At 31.2% G+C, this 18,406-nt stretch overlaps 2 protein-coding genes across 2 annotated transcripts; both read right to left on the bottom strand.

The window, feature by feature from the left end:
- Positions 1 to 2,458: 2,458 nt before the first annotated feature.
- LOC132058515 (UDP-glycosyltransferase 73C3-like) lies at positions 2,459 to 4,241 on the bottom strand. Its single transcript, XM_059450993.1, has one exon. It carries the CDS (start codon positions 4,095 to 4,097, stop codon positions 2,619 to 2,621), a length of 1,479 nt encoding a protein of 492 aa, XP_059306976.1. The 5' UTR covers positions 4,098 to 4,241; the 3' UTR covers positions 2,459 to 2,618.
- Positions 4,242 to 12,564: 8,323 nt separating this feature from the next.
- LOC132057248 (PWWP domain-containing protein 5-like) lies at positions 12,565 to 16,693 on the bottom strand. Its single transcript, XM_059449754.1, has 2 exons — positions 16,602 to 16,693; positions 12,565 to 15,203 (listed from the first exon to the last, which is right to left on the bottom strand). The coding sequence occupies exon 2, from the start codon at positions 15,192 to 15,194 to the stop codon at positions 12,843 to 12,845; it is 2,352 nt and encodes a 783-aa protein (XP_059305737.1). The 5' UTR covers positions 15,195 to 15,203; positions 16,602 to 16,693; the 3' UTR covers positions 12,565 to 12,842.
- Positions 16,694 to 18,406: the final 1,713 nt, after the last annotated feature.

Raw genomic sequence — 18,406 nt, 5'->3', positions numbered from 1 at the left:
GACACTTTCCTTTTTCATTCTAGACTTAAAATATAAGTAATTCTTATTATTGTCTCATTCACTTATTCTGTTGAAAATAATGCACTTCTTTTAGGATATGACAGCTACATGGAATAATCTGTTAATAAATTTCAAGCTATGTGGCATTCGTTTTACCTGCATGCGCATTAAACTTTTGGGTTTTAATTGTACATCAACAATCTACCTAACTTCACCCTCTAATTACCTTTGGGTCATCTATGACTATTTTGTATAATAATAATCCATCCGCTAAAATATGTTTAACAACAATTTCCACATAAACCGATTATTAAGCATATCTTTTTATTTTGAAGATCGCTTAGATAAGCCAAGCAATTTTTTTTTCCTAAAAAATCAATCTGATTTTTATCTTACATGAAAAAAATTCTAATTATATTTATATAAGAAATTCTTTGAAGGTTATGGACGAAGTGCTTGGTTACAAGAAATCAATCGGCATCTTATTTGAGTGCTTATGTTTATGCAAATGTATGGGCGGCTTAAGTCTAATAAATAGGAGTTATATATTTTTTGTATATTTCTAGAAAAAATATCTTTATTCAATAAATGAAAAGTCTCACTGACAAATATTATATAAGGGGGTTACCATTCTCATTCAACATGCGGAGGAGGTGCTGTTTTTCCAACATATAAATATTAAGGGAGTAAAGTAAAATTGATTCTCAGCTTAAACTCCTCAAAAAGGAGGAATACACAAGCTTAAGCTAATCAAGAAAAGAACCCGAAAAGTTCTTTTGTGCCTTGATATATATATTTTTTTTTTGGTGTTCAATAGAACAATGGAAGAGGTTAATGAGAAAATTCATAGATTACCCAACGGTAATGTTAGAGGGAGAAATTAGGTAGACCGTTGATGTGCAATTAAAACTCAAAACTTTAATACGCATGCAGGTAAAACGAATGTCACATAGCTTGAAATTTATTAACAGATTATTCTAAGTAGTTGTTATATCCTAAAAGAAGTACATTATTTTCAACGGAATAGATGAATGTGACAATAATAAGAGTTATATGTTTTCATGTTTTAATTCTAGAAAGAAAAAGGAAAAATATCTTTATTCAAAAAAAGGAAATGTTTACCAAAAAATATTGCATAAGGGGATATCGTTCCCATTCAATATTTAGAGGGGGGTATCGTTTCCAACCCTTAAATGTTAGAAGGTAAAGTGGGACAGACTCTATTAATTGAAAACGCACAAGATACATTGAAGAAAATGTTAGAGTCCTAGAGAGCTATAAAAGAAGAATAAAGAAAGAACAAAAGGTATTTTCCCTACTATTTTCTCAAGGAGTTTCTCATACACCATCTTCAAATAAGTTCTTTCTTTTTCTCTTATAGGTTCATTGTATATATATTTTTGTGGAGTTCTTTTGAAGTTTATTCGCATTGTGTTGCCGTATTTCGCATTGTTTAAAGAGTTAGGTTTTATTTTCATTTTTATCTTTTGTAAGTTATTGTGGTTGAATTTGAGTCTGACACATACGATGATGAGGTGCTTATAAGAAAGTTGAAGCGAAGGGAAAATCAGGGCTTCAGAGATACGCACCAATGAAGATAGTTATATTTTCACTTTTGAATCAATTCTTTGTAAGTACAAGTCTACTCTTTAAACTACTTACCCATTTTCTTTTTAGGACTTTGACTGGTGGTGGAAATGTAGGACACTTTCTCTTGGTGAAAATAACTCATGGATGTGATTATCCAGTGAGAATTAAATATTTGTCCATATTTTATTTTATATAATATAATACATAAATTTCGTGTTAGTTATACGAATGTTAATAATATAGCTCTTGGTTTTCAATATAAGCTCAGTTACAAGAAATTTTTATAAGAAATATTGAATCTTGTACAAGGTTAAAATTTTATCCTACAAACCAAATGGCCAGTGTTTATTTTCTTTCTATTCGTCGATATTAGAATCTATTTATTTCTCTTGCCTCATGAGTGATGACCCTTGTGCTTGTTGAGTACTAGTCATTTTTAGGACCCGTTTGGCCATGAGAATTTTTTATTTTTTTTCCGAAAAATTATTTCATTTTAGTTGGAAATCAGCATTTGGCCATGAAATTCCAAATACAATTGTAGTTGTATTTGGAATTTAAAAAACATCTAAAACCTTATTTTCACGTTTTTCACTTTCAATACATTTAAACAATCAAATATTAATCTTTGCAAAAACTATAACCAAATAAAACTCCAACTTCAAAATTCCAAATAAAGTGAAAAATATATATTTGGTTTTCATGGCTAAACGCCAACTTAGTTTATTGTTAGAGCTCCAAGATTGTAATTAGTGCTAACGTGTTTTAATTGGATTTTTTTTTTTTTTTTGGCAAATGTAAATAGAATAATTTTGGAAGGAATGCATTTGACAAAGAAGATACACGAGGAAGATGAAAAAGAAGAAGCTGGAGAAGAAATTTTCTGAAAGAGAGAACTACCCAAATTTGTAGTAGAAATATTCAGTTGATTTTTTGCTTTGAGTCTTAACTGCTTTAGGATGTAATAATTTCTCAGGTCTTTGGGTTTTACCCTCAAACTTTACATGGTCCTAGTCACATTATTGGCTTCCTTACACTTTATTCTTGAGTACTTGCATCACATCTTCAATCAATAATTTGATATTCAAATATGAAGAACCCTCTTCTTGTATTGCCTTCTTTGACATGTGTGCTAGCTCATTTGCTGTTTTTCTTCTTTCTTCACCCTCTAATCCTTTATCCATTAGTTGATCTATTGCTTTTTTGACTTGATCCATGTTAACTAACACTCCATTCTTCTCTTCATTCCAAGAGTTAATACTTACTTCAACCCCAACTCGAACCCCAACCTTGAGAACATTTACGATGAATTTCTCATTGTAAAATTGCTCGGCAAACATAGGAAAAGTAATCATTGGTACGCCACAGGAAATTCCTTCTAAAGTCGAATTCCATCCACAGTGCGTCAGGAACCCTCCGATGGATGGATGAGATAATATCATAACTTGTGGGGCCCATCCTCGAATAATAATCCCTCTTCCTTTAACCCTCTCTTCGAAATTTTCATCCCTTAGCCATTTTTCGACTTGTGGTGTAAAATTTAGTCCTCTGATTATCCAAATGAAAGGCACGTTTGATGACTCCAAGCCTAAACCAATTTCCTTCATTTGCAAATATGAAATGTGACAAAGGCTACCAAAACAAGCATAAATGACTGATTTTGGCTTTATAGAATCAAGCCAATTCAAATAATCACAATGCTCATCAATTGATGCCTTGTTTCCTCTATCAACCATTTCATCCATTTCTTTGTTACACAATGATACTGGACCAATACAAAAAACTTTGTTCACAACTTTCTTGTATGCATCAACATACCAAGGCTCCAACTCCTCAAAAGTATTGATCAAAGTACCTCTTGCCAAATATTGGGACTTTTTAATTTGGTCCAAAATACTCTCCATATCTTGAGAAGATTGCTTTCTTGAATCAAAAGGCAATTGAGCTTTTGTGAACTCAATCTTGTGTGGTACATTAGGGACCAAGAATGAATCAGAATCCAACACAAGGGTCTCTTGTATTTTTGTCTGGTTTAGTATGTGAGAACAATAGAGGGTGAAACATGAAATTGTATCAAAAACATACCTTGGAATCTTGAACTTATTGGCAACTTGTTGAGTCCAAGTGAGAGGACTAGTGGAAATGATACAACTTGGCTTTGGTTCCAAATCTTGAATCAATTTCTCTAGTGGTTCTTGCATCATCCCACTAGCCAAAAAGAAATCTTTAAACAACTCAGGTGAACTAAGTGTGTCCAAGTTTTCACATCCTTGAGGCAATCCAACTTCTTGGCTTGGGAAATGAAGAGGAATTAGTTGGATTTTTAAATTGGTTTTTCTAGCATGAGTGATTATAGATTTGTATTTTTGGGCATTGAGAGGTGTTGTGATAATGGAGACATTGACTCCATGAAGGGCTAGTAATTTTGCAAAGTCTGTTAATGGTATAATATGGCTTTGAGACATTAAAGGTATCAATAGAAAATGAAGCTCTCTAGATGAAGAAGCCATTGTTGAGAAAAAATTATTTGTTCCAAGTGTATGAGGAAATAGTTGATGGTGAAATTTATAGTTAAAAGGAAAATTGTATTGATATATGTGACAGTTAGATGACACGAAATGAATGAGACTAATTTTATGGCAAACATTAGGGAAGGGAAATAGCACTCTTAGACCCTCAGAATTGGCAAATTTTGATTTTAGTTCTTGTGATTTTTTTGTTAAGCATATTTATCTTCAATTACTTATACGTGCACTTTTAATCTCTCTATCTATGAATCTTCAAAAATTTAATGAATTATTAAGTACTAATTGAACAAAATATTTAGAATGCATTCTAGATATAAGCAACTCAGAATATTTTTTAGAATATTATCCAAATAACAGAGTGATGAATAGAATATTTAGAAATAGAACGGGTCAAATATCAATAACAGTTTATAAAATTAGTCCAACTATTTTCCTAAAACTCGAATGTGGTACAAAATATAACTATCACTCCATATTTTAGAATAATATAGTACTAAAACAGTCTAAATTGATATATTTCCAACACAGAGGGATCATAAATATACCTATTAATTAAAGGTCATACTTGACCAAATATTACAAGGATCATATTTTTTATCAATAGATAATTGAGGGGCCAAAAGTGCAATTATCCTCGAAACAGTGAACAAAAAATGAATGGTGTACCATGTGCTTATCCTACCAAATCGCTTTGTTTTTTTCCTCATTACGTAATCACAATGTACAAAATATCACATAAATGAGGAAAACAAAAGTGAAATTTCTACTACTTAGAAGAGGGAGTTTGGTCGTCCCTCTTCGTCGTCCGTTGATGGGCCCCATTAAAAAAAAAAAAATCTTTTGAGCCCTATATTAAACAGGCACAAAAAAAAAAATTGTGGATCCCATATATATTAAACAACAACTAATATTTAAAAAAATTATGAGCCCCCTATTAAATACCAACCAGTATTATAAAAAAAAAAAAAGTGAATCCCATATTTAAAAAACAAACAATGTTAAAAAAAAAAGTGGGTCCCATAGTAAACACCATGCGTATTCGTAGCAAACACTAATATAATAAAGTTTTAAATACGGAACACAAATTACAATGTTATATCAATCGTGTTTTGAACATAGTACATATAAAAAAAAAAAAAAATGGGCCCCATATTAAACAGGCCCATAAAAAAAAATTGTAAAAAAAAATTGTGGGCCCCATATATATTAAACAACAACTAATATTAAAAAAAATGTGGGCCCCATATTAAACATATATCCAAGTATTAAAAAAAAAGGTACCACATCCAAACTCGGGAAAAAAAAAAAGTGAACCCCATATTAACAAAATCAAGTAATATTAAAAAAAAAAAAGTTAATCCCATATTAAAAAAACAAACAATGTTAAAAAAAAAAAAAATTATGGGCCCCATATTAAATACCGTGCGTATCCGTAGAAAACACTAATATAATAAAGTTTTAAATACAGAGCACAAACTACAATGTTATATTAATCGTGTTTTGAACATAGTATCCCATATTGATAAAATCAAGCAATATAGAAAAAAAAAATGAATCCCATATTAAAAAAATAAACAATGTCAAAAAAAAAGTGCAAACTTTGTATTTTTAACAAACACTAATATAATAAATTTTTAGATACGGAGTACAAATTACAATGTTATATCAATCGTGTTTTGAACATAGTATATATATAAAAAAAAAAAAAAGGTGGCCCATATTAAACAGGCTCATTAAAAAAAATTGTGAGCCCTATATATATTAAACAACAACTAATATTAAAAAAAAATATGGTCCCCATATTAAACACCATCCAAATATTAAAAAAAAGTGGGACCCACACATCCAAACTCACGGGAAAAAAAAAGTGAACATATTAACAAAATCAAGCAATATTGAAAAAAGTGAATCCATATTTAAAAAACAAACAATGTTAAAAAATATGGGCCCCATATTAAACACCATGCGTATTCGTAGCAAACACTAATATAATAAAGTTTTAAAAATACAAACTACAATGTTATATTAATCGTGTTTTGAACATAGTATCCCATATTGACAAAATCAAGTTATTATGTTCACTAAATATACTTAAAATATTTATATTTTAAAATAAGATAGAATTTAATGCAAAAGACAACATGACAAGTAAAATGAGCTAAACGAGAATATTTACCAACAATTAAAAAATAATATTTCTTCGTTTAAATAGAAAATTAATTTCTACAACAAGTCTTTTCTTTTAAAAAATATCAATAAATTTGCTGATTTGTATTCGTAGCAAACATTAATATAATAAAATTTTAGATACGGAGGACAAACTACAATGTTATATTAATCATGTTTTAAACATAACATATACACTCTCTCTCTCTCTCTCTATATATATATATAATCACTATTTAAAGACAGTTACATACACATAAATGCACTATAATTTAAAGTGTTGGGCCCGTGCGCAGCACGGGCATAAGCCGTCTAGTACAATATAGAATCGTTGCCTTTTCTGACACTTGGTGGCTGTGCTAAATTTTCAATAATTGGTATGCTAGATATTTTTATTTTTTTTCAACAATTGGTATGCTAGATCTATTGACCAAATTTGGCGCATCATTGGTAATAAGAGAAATGGGTGTTTTATTTTTCAAATGAGTTTATATTATATATATCGAGTATAAATAATATTTACATAATCATAATTTTTTTAATAAGTCAAATAGTACACTAATCAAGGATGGGTAACATGAAAAAGAGGTTACAAAAACGGATTCAGAATTTTAAATTATGGTTTCGAATCATCGATTTTTTCATTTACGGGTTCTGCAGTTAACTAAGAAGACGATCGATTGGCTTGGAGAGGAAAGGAACCCTGGGACTGAAAACTAAAAGGATAGGAATGAATTGAATAAAGAAAGAATATATAGAACCTTGAGCATTTTCTCTTCTCGGCAATGGTTGAGAGTAAAAGCTATTGGACATCAATGGTATCGGAGTGCGCCTCTTCACGAGGGTGATTAAAGTGAAACAAAATGCCTTAAAGTTGAATATGGTTCGCGAAGCATCTGGCTTACCGGTAATCTCCCATTCCTGCCGTCGAGAGACTTTAATAACTCCACACTTTTCTGGACCCCTTTTTTTACAAGCTTGAATTCTACTCCCAGCAGGAAGATTCTAAATAATATGTGAAAATAGAATCATCGACAAGATGTTTATTAGAGAGATTTTCTTATGGGATACAATCGAAGGGCTCACAAAATGCAAAACTTGAGAACTAAGGGAATATCGATGGCCTTTGTTGAACAGAAAGCGAACGGACGGCAAGTGACTTTGATCTCATGCTAGTCTTTATTTCGGCTACTAATAAGGGGTTGAGTTTTGACAAAAAAAAGGCGGGGCTTCGTTTAGCCGCCTATGTAGTAAGAAAACTCGAGTTTGACGTTGAATAGCCATAGTGAGTTCATCACCAGTGGCATAAGCAGAGGAGGCATATGGGGTGGGGAGAAAGGCAATTTACTTGACTTCTTACAATTCCAGTTGAACCCGCATAAGAAAAAAAGAAAGCGGATTAGGAAAGATTCAAAGGATTACTATACTCATAGACAGGGTTCAGGTTAAGTACTTATTTACACATATTAGCAGGGGCGATGATATTATAAAGCTTATGGGTTCAGTTCATCTAAACCCCATACATTTTGGTCTAAATTTGTATTTTGTCTTAAGAAATTCATTCAATATGTACAAATTATTTGTTTAAAACCTAATAACTTAAAAGGACTAAGATCGTGAATACATAAATTTCAAATTCTGACTTCGCCATGAATATTAAGTCAATTTCTTACTACAACTCCATAGTTTGGCTGAAAAGTGAAAACTACTGAATTCTACTGACTTCGTAATATGGCTCCACTCTGAAGGGATATGTATAACATAGTAAATCAATTTTTTTCTAAGCGCATAAAAATATTTATATAATAATGTAGAATATTTTAGGCTATATTTATTTACATGGAAGTCTGTTGTATAAACTGTAAAAATGTTTGAAATTTCTTTTTATGAACCGACTCATCTCTTTATCAAATATATCAAATTTGACTGAAGAATCAAGATTGGCATTCCCAAGACTCTAGGACTTTTAGTATGGAAAAGTCGTGGCTAGCAGTAGATATTAGTTGAACATTACTCAATGTCATAGGTCATGTATTATTTTCCTCTAATATCTTCAGAAAATATGATTCTAGAAGCACAAGATATGTATTTCACTTTATTTTAAAATTTGTAAGATTCGGACAAAATATGTGAGTTGTTTAAACTGACGGATGTTAATAAAATTAGGGTTGTTCACAGTTTTGGCTAAAATCAAAACCAAACAGAAAATTTAACCAAACCGAATAAAAAAACCGACATTTGGTTTGGTTTGGTTTGATTTGATTTTAAATTTTAAAAACCGATAATATTTGGTTTGGTTATGGTTCTATTAAAAAATAACCGCATAAATAACCGAACCAAACCGATAAATTATATACATAAATTTTATAATTATTTATATGTATAATATTAGCTTTTCATAAATAATTATAAATATTTTATATATTTTAATCATTAATTTGATTTTTGGTCTACTTATTTCACATGATTATTTAAGATCCATGTTTTTAAGAATATGTCCAAGCCCACGTCTTTAAGTATTTTAACTCTTTTAAGTGTTAAGTGTAAACCTACTAATGTGCTCACGTTAGAGTCTAATCTTTCTTTGTCACCCATTTGATTTTAGAGTCTAATGTCTTTAACTTAAATTTTTAGCCTTTCTTTGTCACCCATTTGATTTTAGGTTGTTTCTTTTTTTTTTTTCGAATTTATACCTTTCATTTTTTCTTGTCTTTATGTTTAATTGAGCCCTAAACTTCTAATATTTTTCATAATGAAAAGGATAGAGGTTGTAGATTTGGAGGTTCCTAAAAATTTGAAAATAAAAGATACTTAGTTTTAAAAAACGGGCACATGTTAAGAAAATAATTAATTTTTTCAAAATTTTATAAAAATTCATTTTTTTTCACATTTTGGCAAGAAAAACATTTTTTCGGATTTTATTTGAAAAATAAAAGGTAATGCCCTAATAATTCTTCCGTGGGTAATCCTTAAAAAAAAAAGCTCATTTTTTTAAAAAACAACTCCTATTTTAAAAAAAAATTGAGACCCTAGCCTTGGGGATAATGATAGAAAAACATCGAAGTTTGGGATCATTACACAAAGTTTTTTTTTAATAAAATGGGAGAATTGAGGGCAAAAATGCAAGATCGCCCCAAAGTTTGGGATCATTACACAAAGTTTTTTTATTTCATATATTTTCATTTTCATTTTAGGCTAAGAAAATGAAATCATGAAAATCAAGATTTTTTAAGACATTTTTATGTTTAATTAATATGTATGTTTGTAACAACAACTAAAAGCTCCTATGCTCTATTTTATTTCAAATTAAAAAAAAGACGGGTTTTAAAACTCATTTTTTTTTAATGAAAATTCGTTTTTTATTTTTATTTTATGTGTATTAAGATGACAAAAATGGTGCGTATTTCACTACTAAGTTAGTTTTTAAGTTTAGCTATATATATAATAGTTTAGCAACTTTGGATAACTTGAGTACTACACTATCACTAATAGTGAAAACGTTTTTATGATGTATGTTCCACCTTAAACTATAAATAAAAGTTATCGTTTGAACGAAAAAAAAAAAGACATGTCTTTTTTAACTTTTTAATATTTTACTGATAAGTCTCATGGCTGCTAGTCATAAATCGAAAAATTGAATCAAACTGACAATAACCAAACCGGTGGTTATTATTTTATTTGATTTGTTTATGATTTTGGACATTTAAAAACTAACTAAATTGGTTTGGTTATGGTTTTAATTAATAATCGACCCAAACCAAACCATGAACACCCCTAAATAAAATTCTATATTTATGAGAAGAGACGGAAGCAGATAAGTCAAAGGCCTTCTCTTTCGGTCCTCTTCTTCTACTCTTTTCCTGGAAGATAGAGGGAAGTACTTGGCCTTATAACAAAGTAGTAGCTTATTTGAAATAGCTAAAAAAAAAGGAAGAACTTTCACTAAGATTCTAACTTATTTGAAAACTAAATTTGTTGTCACTCTTCTTTTGAAGAATCTGACTGATTCGTTTATACTGATATAATGAAATTTGTTTTCAACAATATATTTCTCTGTTATATTTATTATCGCATGACGGTTGTTATTTTGAAAAAATTTGCTCGTGAGAAGTATGTGAGCTCTTTAAACTGAAAAAGTCAGCTTCTCCCTATTCATTTCCTCCAATTGGTATCCTAGAAAAAGCCATTAATTAAGGATTTCAACAACAAAAGGTGATATTAAGGTTCAAAGATACAAACGTTGATTCAAACTCAATTTCATATATTAAAGATTGAATGAAGCCAGTGATATTAAATTGATTTGAGTAGAATTGGAGTCAATTTGATCTTGAGGGACAATATTTTTCCTTTAAAGAAGAGTTTCAACACTTTTTTTCTTTTTTTGAAATATTTACAAAAGATAATATTTCAACCTAACAGGAAATAGTACGCAACTATTTTCATATGTTTTGCCTGCAGGAAAAGCATCAACCCTCGATCTCTCATGCGTCTGAAAATGGACAGAAAGGGAGGCACATTATGTTTAAAGCCAATAAATTTTAAGAAGTCAGTAACATTCCATGTAAAGTCATTTTTTTCAAAATTCGGAAATAAATTTAGAATTCAAACTTAATGAATTCGATCTTTAAAAATATTACCTTAGGAACTATTGAAATTTTAGTAATTTTTGCATAGAAAAATATATAGTTTGTATGGAAAATGTTGACCTCGACTGAACCATAGCAAACAATGTATGCCTCTGATTCAAATATGATAAAGCAAGATATTTCGGGAGGCTTTTATACTTGAATTGAGTAGTGATGTTTGAAAAAAGATAATACATGAAGTTGAAGTTGAAAGTTTGTATTTGAATATACATTTCACTTTAAAAAAAGAAGTTAAAAATTTGTTAGTGAAAAAAAAAAATCACTTGAAACACAAGTAATTAACTCAATCTTTAACAACTTAATCCAAAAATCATTATAATGTGTAACCAAATATAACACGGAGGATCCGGCAAAAGCGAACAATACCTTAATTAACAGTTAAATCTGATATGTTAGGTAGTCTATACAGTTTAGCATGAAAATTAATGTTTTTCTTTCTCCTAAAATTTTATTTCTTTACGCATTCATTCAGGTAGGCCATTTAAGTAGGCGTTTGGCCATAAAAATCAAAAACTTTTTCACTTTTTTTGAAATTTTGAAATTGGAGTTGTGTTTGGCCATAGTTTTCGGACATAGTATTTTTGTGTTGAAATGTATTTGTTTTGGTTGTGAAAAAAGTGAAAAACTTGAAAAACAAGTTTTTCTTGTTTTTCAAATTCCAAATACAACTTCAAGTTTTTCTTGTTGTTTCAAGTTGTATTTGGAATTTTCATGGCCAAACACTAATTTTTAAAAAAAGTGAAAAAAAATTTCGAAAAAAAGTGAATAATTCTTATGGCCAAACGGGTCCTTAATCTTTCAAAGTTCTTGGGGTAGGGAATAAATTAGAGTTTGGCCAGTGTTTTACTAAAAAAGCATCGACACTAAAGACTGATTAATTAACATATTTATTATGATCCTCAAGAATGAGTTTGATGAGTTCTCTCTCAACAAGTATCCAAAAAGTTAGCGGTGGGACAATACGATTAGAGACGGCGTTAGAATTTGAAGTTTATGGGTTTGGAATTTTAATACTTTTCAAGTTATTGTGTTCTAAATTAATATGTACAGATCCAATGAATGTCTTAAGACAAATACAAGATTCTAATATTACTGAGTTAAGCCGATCCAATGGATGTCTTAAGACAAATACAAGATTCTAATATTACTGAGTTAAGCCGAACTTGTAATCTCTATGCTAGCTCCGCCCCTGGATACCATATCCGTATTTATTTATGATAATAAAAACCTAGTCGAACTAAAATCTACATAATAGTACTAGACCAGAATGAACCAAAGGAAAAACATCAAACTAGGGTTCAGATACTTGGCCAGACACAAAGAATCAGTATTACCCTGAAATGCACTCTACTTGGAACAAGTCTCCGTCAATTACCTGCAATTTTCAGCAGCAATGACAGTATTTACATTTGACACCCTTTTGCTAATTACTACAGACATAAGTAACAGCTAACCGAGGTCAATCATTTACAACTTCAATAGCATCTTCTTACATTCTTAAGGCCAAACATGGTTTCTCCTTATGCTTGCCGGTTACTTGAGCAATCGATACAGTGAAAGCAATCAATATCAGCATAATCATCGAGTGCATCAACATTCATAAATACAAAGAAATTCAAACTTTAAACACCAATTCATCAAGTATAATGTAAGATGACTAGCTGCCAACATATATTATATTTCTGGGCAAAGGAATACATAGATACAAAATTCGTAGTCAACCACAAATAAATCAAATATTCCCAGAATACTTTTCTACTATCTAAAACGTTCTAACTGGACAAAACAGTCCGCAGCTAATTTCAACTATATGCAATAAATTTTCATATTAACATAGCACCCAAAAGTTCACTATTAAATCCGTACTGGGAAAATCCAGCGAAAGACCTAATGAGGAATTCATCTTACTTCAGTTTTAAACTCCATTCACTCTGATAGATGCTGCATACTTCCTTTTACGTTTTGGGGTACTAGATGCTTTGCGTGGTGATGGCGAATATTCTAGGCGGTAACTGATGAGTGATGGACCAAAAATACTAAATTTCCCTGACTTGCTAAAAGCAGTTTCAGCATCATCGCGCCTCTTGAAAACAAGTTTTGCTCGTTTGCTCTTGTGAATAAGTTCAGTCTCAGATTCAAATAGCGGACCATACTGACTAAATATTATGTTTAGATCTGCTATTGGAGGAACTGAATCTAAATCTGAAAAGTTTAGAATCAGCGCAGTTGGAGAGTATTCAGAATTTCCATTCACAAGACCAAATAGATTTTCTCTTTCTGAATTCTCAACCAAGCCGCCTAGTTCTTGTTTATTGTCCAAGCTTGGACTCAGTGCAGGAGAATTCTCCCACGTACCATTAGGAAAATCCTCTTGAATTTGGATCTCCGGTTCAAATAACACCTGATCTTCGGGGTTGCATTGGATAATCCTATCAGTCCAATACGAGTCCTCAATACCTTCTAGTGACAAAGTTTCAGCAGACACCGAGTTGGATGAATTTTTTCCTATATGCTCTTCTGTCGTCTTTGTGTGGTCTCCTGACTCAATAGTTTCTGAGCAAGCTAATTTCCTATAATCACAGAACAAACCAGCTAGTGACATCAAAATACTATACCCATTCATGGGATCCCTGGCAGCCGAATAGAGCATTGAGAGCATTTCTGTAGGAGAAGGGAACTCTTTTGGAATCAACTGTTCCCCTTCAGGTCTCGCGACGAGACCAAGTACTAAATCACCAAATCCAACATTTCTCGACTTTTCACTATGCTCAATAGTTCTTCTGGTTCTGTTAATGGACTTGAGACTTCGGTTTGCAGCTTTATGAGATGGTAAAGACATCTTGTTACCACTGCTTGGTGACCACACCTTTTTCCTTCTTTTTGACTTTGAATCACCAGGCATAGAATCAAATTCTAAATGTCTCTTCTCTGAAGACACAGAATTCCTCTTCTGCTCAGCTCTCCCGATAGATTTCTTCTGACCATTCGGTACGCTTGTACTGCTCCCATACATCAAAATGGACATTGATTTTTCTTTTTTACTAGGGTGTTCATCAACACCTAAGCGTCGAGGATGCTTTGTTGAGGAAGTACCTTGGACATTAGAATTTTCCTCTAAAGTCACATCACTAGAATCTTTCTTCCCAAGCAGTGGTTCAACATCATTATCATTCTCCGACAAATCGCTAAATTCTTCTATTACTGGGAGCTGATAATAACCCTTCCAGCGATTATAGGCTACCAATTGAGCTTTTGCCAACACAAGTGACAATCTGTCAATCTGAGAATGTGGGGCTGCAGCTACTGACTTCAGAGTTCTAACAAGTTTGGTAGGGTTAAACGAGGATTCATCTGAAAAGTTATCACCTCCAACTCCCATGCTTGATTCTTCCTGGATACCAACATCCATAACAATCTGAGATTTCATTTTTGCTCGGGTCTCCTCCAGCAAACATGGGCAGGCCAGCCCAAACTCAACCCGTCTAGAGACCTCATCTAGAGCACAATCCACGGCCTGACAAAAGCGTTCTGAATTGCTCTGTTTCTCCATTTGAGAGAAGTACATCCTAAATGGCTTAATACTAGATGCTTCGTTCCATGCAAATGTCTGGTCACCAAAATAAGCTATCAAATAGCTGTCCTTTTTAAAGTACTTCATCGCTCTGTTTGATGCAGCAGATGGCTCAAATATCTGCCCAGGCCACCAAGGATGACTCCTCACCTTACCCCATACTAAATCGGACACGTAAAATTTACCTTCCTCTTCCATTCTGTGCTTAACCCCTCGTCTTTCTGGAAAGGCAGCATCATTCCAATCACCTGTACCATCTGCATTTTTCAACTCAACTTCTATCATCCGTTCTTCATTGCTGACATCCACCACATTGAAATCATTGTTGACTGTTACACCATCAAGAACAGATACATTTTTCCCATTGTATCCCCTAAGATCAACCACGAGTTCACCGTCAAGCCCACCATATCCTTTAAACCCCAGTCCATCTTCGAGATCCCGTGAATCCAAATCAATTTCCTCATCTAAACCTTCCATTTGCGCTCTTAAACCCTCACTAACCTCATTATCTTCTCCAGAAACCCTGACCCCATCAACGACAGATTCACCAACTAAACCCTGCTTATTTCGATTTTCCATTAGGGTCTCATTTTCATTTCCTGATTGACCAACACTAACAACATTTGCCTTGTCTCTCACCTCAACATTAACAACTCCGGGTTTTAAGTCACTATGATTGGATTTTGCCAACATGAAGAAACCCTAACCAATACAAAACACATAATTAATTATACAGACACATACATACAACAACAACAACAAAGTGAAGTCCAACAATAGTATTTATATCTGAACATTTCTCTGAAATCCAACAATAGTATTTATATCTGAACATTTCTCTAATTGCACTCTTAAACCCTCACTAACCCCCAAAAACCCTAACCCCATCAAAACCCTGATCACTTCGATTCTCCATTAGGGTTTCATTTCCTAATTGACCAGTACTAACAACATTTGCTTCGTTTCTGGATTTTAGGTCAATATGATCGGATTTTATCGACATGAAGAAACCCTAACCAATACAGAACACATAATTATACATACATCAGAAGAAAAAAAAATTAAAAAAGAAAAAGCAAAACGCTGCAACAACATAAATCAGAGCTATTTCAATTCAAATTGAACACATACAGATAGAAAATACTAGTATTTACCTCTGAAAATAATTTTTTTTTAAAATGCTGTAAGCAGATGAATCAGAGCTATTCAAATTAAAATTGATCACATGCAGATAGATAGACAAGTAGTATTTACCTCTGAATATTTCTCTAATTGCACATCTAAACCTTCTAATTGCGCTGTTAAACCCTCACTAACCTCATCACCTTCTCCAAAACCCTAACCCTATTAAAACCCTGATCACTTTGGTTCTCCATTAGGGTTTCATTTCCTAATTGACCAATACTAACAACATTTGCTTCATTTTTTTTTTAATTTTTTTTTTTAAACTGGTATTATTGAACAACATTTGCTTCGTTTATCGCCTCAACATCATTAACAACTCCTGATTTTAAGTCAATATGATCTGATTTTACTGACACGAAGAAATCTTAACCTATACAGAACACATAATTATACATATACATACATACATCAGATTTTTTTTTTTTTTTTTTTTTTTAATAAAAATGAAAAAAGAAAATGCTGTAAGCAGATAAATCAGAGCTATTTCAATTCAAATTGAACACATGCAGATATATAAATCTGAACATTTCTCTAATTGCAAATCTAACCCTTCTAATTGCACTGTTAAACCCTCACTAACCTCATTATCTTCTCCAAAAACCCTAACCACATCAATAACAGATTCAACAACTAAACCCTAATAACTTCAATTAATTAGGGTTTCATTTTGATTTCCTGATTGATCAATACTAACAACATTTGTTTCGTTTATCGCCTCAACATTAAACAACTCCAGATTTCAAGTCAATATGATCGGATTTTCATATTTTACAAAACACATAATTTTACACATAATCACATACATACATCAAAAAAAAAAATATGAAAAATATGTTGTAAGCAGATGAATCAGAGCTATTTCAATTGAAATTAAACACATGCAGAGAGATAGAATAATAGTAGTATTTACCTTACAATATTGATTTCTCTTTGTTGAGATGTAGAGAAATGAATAAAGAGAGAGACTTCCAGAAAAATATGAAGGTGAAAATGTTGTGTTTGTATTTCATTGATGAGTCGTTTATTCAACATTTCCAGATTTTTTTTTTTTTTTTTGCAAAACACGTGAATGTATAAAGGACTACATGTATCGAGTTGAAAAATATTTGAAATGACACGTGTCATTACGGCGTCGTTCTGTATCGAACATGCAAAAAGCTTTGAATTTTTTTTCCTTTTATCGTCGAAATGAATAAAGAGAGGCGCAAAAACATATGTGCCGTTTTGGAATTTGAAATGTGTCAACGGCGTCGTTTTATCATACGAGAGTTAAATATTATAATTTTGACATAAATTTTTTAATTTATAAAAATAAAATTTATATATTTAAAAATTATATAAAAGTATTATAAGTCATGATAATTTATAATTTAAATATTTTAATAAAAATAGAAGAAAAACGTATCATAAATTTCTCAAATAATAATATGTTCATATAAATTGAAATACATAAGTAGTAAGTATTTTTCAACATATACAATTAATTCGTTTTACATTTCTCTTACCGACCTTCATGTAGTCGAATTAATACACGCAGTTTGTTAATATATTATATATCAAATCGGTTATATTCTATACATTCTAATTAGTTATGTGACATTTTTGTTTTACTTTGTACCGTTTTAAAATACTCGACATTATTTTACTTTTTTATAACTTTTTAAATTGTTAAATTCATTAAATCATTCACACTTTAACTTGATATGGTGTTGGTTATACTTTTGACTATTATTGTATTATCAATGTCACATAAACTAAAATGAACAAATATGATTTTTATGTATTAATTTCACATCAGCCTTAATTGAAACTGGCTTGGAGTTTGAAGTGTAACATTTTTTAGCTTGTTAATCTATATACGTAATGGACGCTTGGGAACACGCCTTAAAACTTTTGCAATTTTTGAGCCAAAATTGCTTAATAGGTAGTGAATTTATGTTTGAAAGTGTAGTCAAAGAAAGAGTTGTTGGACTCCCAAATAAGTCGACCCTCATAAAATGCATTAATTAGTACATTATCTTATGTGCATTTTATGTTAATTAGTACATTATCTTATGTGTATTTTATGTTAATTAATACATTATCTGATGTTAATATTATCTATTTTTTGGTATTATTTTTTTAATGATAATTAGTTATTTTACTCTTTATTATCGTTTATTAATAACTCGTGCAACGTCCTAATTTAATTATGAAAAAAATCTCGACATATTCGAAATAAAGTAATGTCTTGACTAAATAATAAAACGCTTAAATCGAAACCTTATAAAATAAAACACTTAAATCTAACGATAACAAGTTTCCAAACAAAACTTACTTCGGGGCACTTTACAACCCCAAAAATGATGATCCAAACGTTTAGGTATACTTGATGTATTGAGCCTACATTATTGTTCGTAAAAAAAAAGAATCAAGTTCTATATAATTGATATTCCGAATTTTTGAAACATAACTAATCTTTGGTCAACGTATGGAAAAAACGTGAATTTCAAAACTTTAAAATCATATAAAGTGTAACGGTGGCCGTCACAGTTAACTCCTATTGCGCACTAATTTTGTGCGCAAAAGGTACTTTTGTAACTTTTTTTTTTTTATGAGTTATTTTGGATCAAAATTTCACTTTTGAGATCATTTAAGTTGCGGACTCCTAATACTTTGTAACCAAACGAGCCCTTACTCTACCCATTGTTCTTCTCCCGCCAAAACAGCCGTTCACTTTT

This window comes from Lycium ferocissimum, chromosome 5 (genome assembly GCF_029784015.1).
Source record: "Lycium ferocissimum isolate CSIRO_LF1 chromosome 5, AGI_CSIRO_Lferr_CH_V1, whole genome shotgun sequence".
Lineage (NCBI taxonomy): Eukaryota > Viridiplantae > Streptophyta > Magnoliopsida > Solanales > Solanaceae > Lycium > Lycium ferocissimum.
The sequence above is the reverse complement of the archived record's forward strand: the minus strand, read 5'-3'. Positions and strand labels throughout refer to the sequence as shown.

Bases quoted from the DNA above. Each gene is read 5' to 3' on its own strand.
- LOC132058515 (XM_059450993.1), bottom strand. From the start codon at position 4,097: ATGGCTTCTTCATCTAGAGAGCTTCATTTTCTATTGATACCTTTAATG.
- LOC132057248 (XM_059449754.1), bottom strand. From the start codon at position 15,194: ATGTTGGCAAAATCCAATCATAGTGACTTAAAACCCGGAGTTGTTAAT.